The sequence below is a fragment of the Saccostrea echinata genome, unplaced genomic scaffold (assembly GCF_033153115.1).
Source record: "Saccostrea echinata isolate AGI-Se365-2 ecotype Australia unplaced genomic scaffold, CSIRO_AGI_Sech_v1 ptg000009l, whole genome shotgun sequence".
Lineage (NCBI taxonomy): Eukaryota > Metazoa > Mollusca > Bivalvia > Ostreida > Ostreidae > Saccostrea > Saccostrea echinata.
Window position 1 is genome coordinate 5,935,295 of NW_026889758.1, and position 8,675 is coordinate 5,943,969.

The window sequence follows — 8,675 nt, forward strand, 5'->3', positions numbered from 1 at the left end:
GGAGAAGGAAAACGAGAGATTGTTTGCTAGATGATTAGATTATGAATTATTAGATTATTCCCATCTGGGCCTCTTTTCCAGATTGTCTTTATAGTTAACAGGAAAGGAGAAAAATGTGACAGACCAAACTGGGATGTGAACCTGTGCCCTTTGAATTACTTGTCAGGTGCTCTACCACCTGATCTATCTGGTTCAGATACATGTAGGTACTGATCTATCTCATTCAGATATCTCACTAATGACATATACATATATACTTAAATGAAGAACAACAAACAGACTGTGTGTTGAGTCAGGGAAAAGGGGGGTCCTCTTATTGTACTCAGATTCAAGAAATCGTGATGACCCCTGCCTATGAAACCTGATTTGCACTTTTACAAACTTTTTAAAAATTAAATGTAATTCTGTAAACTTGCTGTTTAGATTCAATTTTTGCAATTTAAAGAAAAATGCTTATTTTGAAAGTCAATTTTGTTGAAAAATTTGTATGTCTTTAAGTTAAGTTGATTGTCATCCTTTCAAGTAGTTTATAAAAATGATCACAATATTTATTGAAACAAAGATATTTGACACATATGCACATTATGAATGTCTTATAATCTATGTAGCTACTTAGTTGAACTCTTCAACTTCAATAAAATATCTTCCGATTTGTCAACAGACATTTTGCAGGATGATAACAAAGCTGTAAAAAAAAAGAAATAGCCATTAAGCACATTTTTTTCTTGAAATAGCTGTTGTATATTTAGTACTAGTTTAATACTTTTCAGTAATAATAATAATTGAGGGACTGTTCTCAAAAGTTATGCATAAGCATTTTAATATACAAACTTTCCAGTTGTTCTTTTGCATCTCCTAAGTGTGACTCTTCAAATTTTGTTGGGGGCTGGAAATAATCATCTGATACCCAGGGGGAGGGGGTAGAGAGCTGCTGGATGCTGCTGTTCTGCCTTTCTAAATAAGACAGAAAAGTCAATTTAGTGATGATAGAATTCAAAACACATGTGACTGAGTGACTACATGTAACACTATTTAACTATAACATATTATTAATGTATTTTCTAACACATATCATGATTATTTGATCATTTACTATATACATGTATAAATGTATGTGTGAGTGTGCACACTCTTTTTCATTTACATAATACATATTTTGGCTTGAGTATGTTGTACATCATAATCTATTCATTTGAATTTTGATGTCTATAAATAAATATTGACTGAACAATATATGTGATAGAAGAAAACAAGAGGCCCATGGGCCACATCGCTCACCTGAGCACATTGGCTTGGCAAAAGCACAATCAGTTCAGTATTGAAAAGACCGGGGGGGGGGGGGGGGGGGGGGGCTTGAATTTAAAACTACCTGATGATACTTCCATGTCAATATAACAAATGGCTTTGTTGTACTTGAGAAGATTTTTTTAAAAAAATATTCCCATATATTCCTTTGTAAAAATTTGATCCCTCATTGTGGCTCCTCCCTATCCCAGGGGTCATCATTTGAACAAACTTGAATCTACACTACCTGAGGATGCTTCCATATCAATATGACTAATCATAGCTTTTCTGTTCTTGAGAAGAAATATTTTTTCTATATGTTCTTATGTAAAACTTTCCATCCCCCATTGGGCCCCATCCTACCCCTGGGGGTCATCATTTGAACAAAATTGAATCTACACTACCTGAGGATGCTTCCATATCAATATGACTAAACATAGCTTTTCTGTTCTTCAGAAGAAGATATTTTCCTTTATATTTATATGTAAAACTTTGATCTTCCATTGTGGCTCCACCCTACTCCCGGATGTCATGGTTTGAACAAACTTGAATCTACACTACCTGAGGATGCTTCCATATCAATATGACTAAACATAGCTTTTTTGTTCTTCAGAAGAAATATTTTTTCTATATGTTCTTATGTAAAACTTTCCTTCCCCCACTGGGCCCCACCCTACCCCTGGGGGTCATCATTTGAACAAAATTGAATCTACACTACCTGAGGATGCTTCCATATCAAAATGACTAATCATGGTTTGCAGTTCTTCAGAAGAAAATATTTTCCTTTATATTTCTATGTAAAACTTTGATCCTCCATTGTGGCCCCGCCCTACCCCCGGGGGTCATGATTTGAACAAACTTGAATTTACACTACCTGAGGATGCTTCCATATAAATATGACTCATCATGACTTTGCTGTTCTTGAGAAGAAGATTTTTAAAGATTTTTCCTATATATTTCTATGTAAAACTTTGATCCTCCATTGCAGCCCTGCCCTACCCCAAGGGGCCATGGTTTGATCAAATTTGAATCTACACTACCTGAGGATGCTTCCATATAAATATGACTCATCATGGCTTTGCTGTTCTTGAGAAGAAGATTTTTAAAGATTTTTCCTCTATATTTCTATGTAAAACTTTGATCCTCCATTGCGGCCCCGCCCTACCCCCGGGGGTCATGGTTTGAACAAACTTGAATCTACACTACCTGAGGATGCTTCCATATAAATATGACTCATCATGGCTTTGCTGTTCTTGAGAAGAAGATTTTTAAAGATCTTTCCTATATATTTCTATGTAAAACTTTGATCCTCCATTGTGGCCCCGCCCTACCCCCGGGGGTCAAGATTTGAACAAACTTGAATCTACACTACCTGAGGATGCTTCCATATAAATATGACTCATCATGGCTTTGCTGTTCTTGAGAAGAAGATTTTTAAAGATTTTTCCTATATATTTCTATGTAAAACTTTGATCCTCCATTGCGGCCCCGCCCTACCCCCGGGGGTCATGATTTGAACAAACTTGAATCTACACTACCTGAGGATGCTTCCATATAAATATGACTTATCATGGCTTTGCTGTTCTTGAGAAGAAGATTTTTAAAGATTTTTTCCTATATATTTCTATGTAAAACTTTGATCCTCCATTGCGGCCCTGCCCTACCCTGGGGGTCATGATTTGAACAAACTTGAATCTACACTACCTGAGGATGCTTCCATATAAATATGACTCATCATGGCTTTGCTGTTCTTGAGAAGAAGATTTTTAAAGATTTTTCCTATATATTTCTATGTAAAACTTTGATCCTCCATTGCAGCCCCACCCTACCCCCGGGGGTCATGATTTGAACAAACTTGAATGTACACTACCTAAGGATGCTTTCACATGAGTTTCATCTTTCCTGGCCCTATGGTTCTTGAGAAGAAGATTTTTAAATGATGCCATTATTTTTTCAGTAATTCCTAATTATCTCCCCTTGAAAGAAGGAGTGGCCCTTCATTTGAACAAACTTGAATCCCCTTTACCCAAGGATACTTTGTGGCAAGTTTGGTTGAAATTGGCCCAGTGGTTCTTGAGAAGAAGTCGGAAATGTGAAAAGTTTACAGACAGACAGACAGACGGACAGACAGACGGACGCCGGACAAAATGTGATCAGAAAAGCTCACTTGAGCTTTCAGCTCAGGTGAGCTAAAAATGGACTAGACCAGGATTTGAACCCAGGCCCCGATCTCTAGTTCTACTAACTGAGGTGTCTGGCCACCGGTGATCCAAACCTGTCTGACTACCAAACATATATCTTACAATACTAGTACTCACTTTCTAAAGCCTCCTCAATGTCACGACACATAGAAAACACATCACTCCCATGTCCAAGAATTCTCTCACCTACCAAATCAAAGTATTTAACTATGGTCACTTTTCCATACATTACTCAGGGTATATTATAGAGGATTTTCTCTGTTAATTAAACATAATATTAAACAGAATGTGGTGTAATTAGCATTTCAGCAATCCCGCCATCAGTTCTGACCCATTGTGGTGATACCAAAGGCATTATATAAAGGTCAAGGTAACTCCATGCATGGAGTAAAGCCAATCAGCTTTTGTCCCATTTAGGCAAAAATACTAGTATATGATTTGTAGAACTATTTAATATTAATATATATTATATAGAAATCATATAATTAGGGCTGGGATACATGTATGATACAACTTTTTCTATATCGATATGTATCACGATATTTGAGCCACGATACAATATGTATCACAATATTATGAATTGGTTATGAAATTTTTTTTTATTGAAATGGCCGAAAAAATTTTTCACTAATAAGAATAATTTATTCAAAGAAGTTATATATCTGTTGTAAAACAAAATTACATGTATTTTACACAAGCGGTGTTAATTATTATGTATTTAATATTTATATACTGTATACATGCAGGGTTATTTTCGCCCTTTCACACTTGCAAACAACTTTGTCCCGTTTTAATTTCGCTCAGTCACAGTTTTGTTTAAGAAATTATTTTTTTCTTTGAATTCGCCCCGTCTTAAAGTCACCCACTTACGTCTAGGGTGAATGGGGCGAAAACAAAACGGGGGCGAAAATTTCCCTGTATACAGTATTTCAATATTTCTTCACATGTAATGATATGCGTATTGTCCTCACACAGAATCAATATCTCGTAATTAGGGTTGGACACTGTTAAAGTATGATACCAAAATGGTATTTTTTAAATGATACTGTACTTATAAACGATACCTGGATCCATTGCCCAGTGTATTTGATATCATAACAGAGGGGAATTCAATGTGTATATTAATGACTTTATAATTTCTGATTTTATTTAAAATTATTTTATAAGAGAAAAATTAAGAAATAAATTTAGATATTTATCCAAAATAATAATGTGCAATTAGCCCAGGATAAGTTTGACATAAACCAGCCGCTTCACGCAGTTGCCATGTTTATGGTAAGACACAGCTACGCAAAGTTCAAGATTATACATGTAGTATTTGATTTAAATTTGTTTTACATTTAAAAAAATAAAGTTAGCAATGTCAATGTGCACTTTACTAGAAATACTTGTCAATTATTAACTGAAGAGCTGCAGGGCAACCCATGAAGCAATTAAGGCCTAGCTACAACAATATAGCCATCTTGGATATTTTTAATCTGATGTTTACAGGAGAGTTTTTTTTCTTAAAAAAAGGCTATATCATTGCAGCTAAACAAGGCCCAGTATGCCTTATTTCATTTTTTACATGTACATGTAGAATAACCTTACAATACGTGCTGTAAAATTTGATCTTGTGGTTATGATTTTCGAAAGTATTCACCTTTGTTCAGTTAACTTGCTCAAATGCATTAAAATAAATGAAGAAAACAGTATTGAATTTCAATATTAGTACTGATCTTAAATGAAACAGTATTTTACCAGTACATGTAATTTTAAAACAACTTGGTACAGTACTGGTGTCCAACCCTACTCGACATAATTCTTACCATCTGGGACTTTGAGGTAGGCAGCATGTCTAAGACATACTCAGGTTGTTTGTACTGTGATATATAACATGTACTGGTACATACTATTCAGGACTTTTGAAGTTTGGCATCATCTCTAAGACATTCCTTTGGTACTTAATACTATGACTTGTAATGCTTACTATTCAGGACTTTAAGCATTATGGGCATTATGTCAAAGACAACCCTGTGGTACTTTGACGTATCATACTTACCATCTAGGACTTTAAGGTTGGGCAGCATGTCTAAGACATCCCTTTGGTACATTGGATTGTGACAGAGAGGGTTGCTCAGGTCCCTCAGAGAGTCATGAAGCCTTAATTCTTCCAGCTTATCCAAGGCTGTTAAACATCTCAGACTGTTAATACTGCAACATCAAAAGTACCGTATATACTTGCCTATAAGTCGGTCCGCCTATAAGTCTGTTGTATTTTTTAAGCTTAAATGAGAGAGATTGACCCACTAAAATACCATTCTTTTTATAACTTGTGTATAAGTCGGATAAAGAGTTTTGGACCAAAGTTTAACTCCCAAAAAACCAATGAGTATATACGGTACATCTAACAATGTGCCATCTTCAAACCTTGACAACTAAAAGACTGGGTTAGATTTTGACCTTATTTTGGAGCTTGCTTACAAGATGGAGCTTGCTGAATGGTTGACATGTTACTGTCCCAAACCTTGCACATAGGGTCATGAATTTTACACTTAATTTAGAGGGCTCATAGCTGATTATTCACCAGCAAACAATTTGCATACTGGATACTAAGTAATATAAAAGGTTTTCATATACATATTGTACTCAGCTTAGGCCTAAATTTTACATCAGGTAACAAATGAATTTCAAAATTGCTTATAATCAAGATAATTAAGCAGAGTTTTCTTGCAAGATTCCCAGATGTTAGATTTTTAAAGATTGCTTAAATTATAATACTTCTTCATCTTTCAGGCCACAATGGGACAAGGATTAAAATTGACAAGTTTTATCCCCTTTCACACAAAGATGCATTATTCAAAATTTGATTGAAACTGGTAAAGCAGTTTCAGAGAAGAATTAAGCTGATAATGTTCAAAATTTTTGGACATTGCAACATGCGAGACAAAAAGCAGATAACAATAGATCACATGAGTAACACAAGTGACCTAAAATCAAAAGATAAACAAATCCAATGATAAAAAACAATACATGTACTAGTCTATTTAAGGTAATATGTGTGTACCTTCCAATTAAATTTCCTGCCAAATTAACAGACTGGAGGTTCTCCAGAGCTTGCAGACCTTCTGGGAAGAAAAGTATGCAAAATATGCAGTAAAAATACATAATTATATATACACGTATATATAAATTAATGAACAGTCCGACATTTATTACTAATGTTAGGCAATAAATATCAATTTAATCTAATAACCTAGGTTTGTAATGCGGTTTCCTGACAGATTTAAAATCGTCAGGTTTCCTAGTCCTGCTAGCTTGTTCAGTTTGCACAGATCATTTCTGGAGAGGTTAAGTCTCTCTAACTGTGAGCATTCGCTAATGCAGCCGAGATCACTTAGTCCTGGAAATGGAAAATTATATGGAAGTTCATATATCAAATTATCTGCATTTGTCAGATAACATTGTACTACTCTTCATATGGTTATTAGTTTAACAGTAAAAGCGATTAATTATTTCTTGATATGTTTTATATTTACCGCAATCTCGGAGGTTGAGGGTATGGATACTCTCAATATCGAATTCTCCACTCCGAGTTTTCAGTAGTGCTTTTGTTATCTTACCATCTGAAAATTAATGATAAATTTTACGTATGGAACTTTTATTTAAAACAGAAGGATTTACATAAATAAAAGTTCTTTGGGGGGGAAAAGGTTTACCTTCCATGCTATCGCATGTCCGTCATGTCGTTGCGATTGTAAACAATTAACTGAGTAAGCCGTACTTAAAAGATTCGGTAATGTTTGTGGCATACTTTTTCCCCTAGCAAGAGTTTCATTATCATTACTGCTACCGATGCGTCTAATCTCGATTAAATATCACAATTCCAAGAGAAATTATTAACTTTCTCCTCTCGTTACTTGGCATTAATTAGACTAATTTTGTCCGCCACATAACTCTGCATTTTTTTTTTTACCTGTAGGGCCCATAATATGGTATGCCTATTCACGAGTAATACTAATAATGTAGTGGTTTAGAACCACTACTTGTAAATAGCAAGATTTCATTTAAGGTCAAGATCTAGTAAATGAAAGGTGCCTACAGATTTCTCAAATTTTAGAAATTAATTCCTTTAATGATGCTTTATAATTTTCTCAAATTTTAGAAATTTTCTCAAATTTTAGAAATTAATTCCTTTAATGATGCTTTATAATTTTAGCTTGGTCAAAGAAGTTGTTTCGGGGCATAATTTGTAGGTAAATAAGACGAAAAATCATATTTTTAACTGTCATTTTCAATGAAAAATTAAGAAAACCTGTCATGAATACGGGAGTTTTTTTTCCAAATCAGACCAATGAAATGCTTCCAGATTGCCTACAGTCTCTCATAAAACGGTAATTTGTATGTTCTTGGCCTCTTCTTTAAAATAATATTATATTGAATATAGGTATCGGGATTACTTTTCACATAATTTCAGATTGGATTCCATGAAAATACTTTATTTTCTACATAATTTTATTAGAGCCGTAAAGTACGGGAAAAAGAAAGTTGAAAATGATTATGACGTCATAATGGATCTAACACCAAAAAGTTAGTCTAAAGTCATTTACTAGATCTTGACCTTACGGTAGGTCGCGGGTTTGCTTTTGTCATCAATTTCGGTACACAATTTCGACGATTCGAGCGGTTGTTTTGCGCACATTTGATTATGACGTCAGGTACGTCACAAAGGCAACGTTGCATTGTTTCCTGTTTATTTCTCTGAAAATTACTTTAGCAATAGCACGCCTGCTAATCGATCAGTTGCATAACCAGCAGTTATGTATAATAATCAAAAGAGATCGATTTCCGGTTATGCATTTGATACGAATAATTTCAATACACAGATGGTAAGTTGACCCGGTGCAGGCAATAATTGAAATTTTAATTAAAATGTAAGAATGTGATTCCATGAGCAATTTATTTTTCTTTTATTTTACACCCTTATAAAATGCAAGGATTTTCGATTAGCGACGATATTTGTTTTGAAGCAAGGGCTGGTAGAGCGAAAACGCTGCATGATTGAAAACAGTATTTGCTGACTGGAATTCGTGTTAATCTCAACTAACCTTAAATATCCAATGTTCACCATTAGTTTGCATCAATTACATCTTATCCACCCAAATTTGGACTTTGATATGTGTATTATTTGGCAAATATTCGAGGTAAATG

General features: G+C 34.5%; 1 protein-coding gene across 2 annotated transcripts; it reads right to left on the reverse strand.

Moving 5' to 3' along the window:
• Window positions 1-534: 534 nt before the first annotated feature.
• LOC133183210 (leucine-rich repeat-containing protein 61-like) lies at window positions 535-7,247 on the reverse strand. 2 transcript variants are annotated; one of them, XM_061318159.1, is made up of 8 exons: window positions 7,184-7,247; window positions 7,004-7,090; window positions 6,721-6,867; window positions 6,532-6,589; window positions 5,527-5,678; window positions 3,603-3,671; window positions 832-954; window positions 535-685 (listed from the first exon to the last, which is right to left on the reverse strand). In XM_061318159.1, the coding sequence occupies exons 1-8, from the start codon at window positions 7,188-7,190 to the stop codon at window positions 609-611; spliced, it is 720 nt and encodes a 239-aa protein (XP_061174143.1). In that variant the 5' UTR covers window positions 7,191-7,247; the 3' UTR covers window positions 535-608. The 2 variants fall into 2 exon arrangements, with proteins under 2 accessions (XP_061174143.1, XP_061174142.1); XM_061318158.1 differs by having other exon boundaries at window positions 6,532-6,592.
• Between the last annotated feature and the right edge of the window lie 1,428 nt (window positions 7,248-8,675).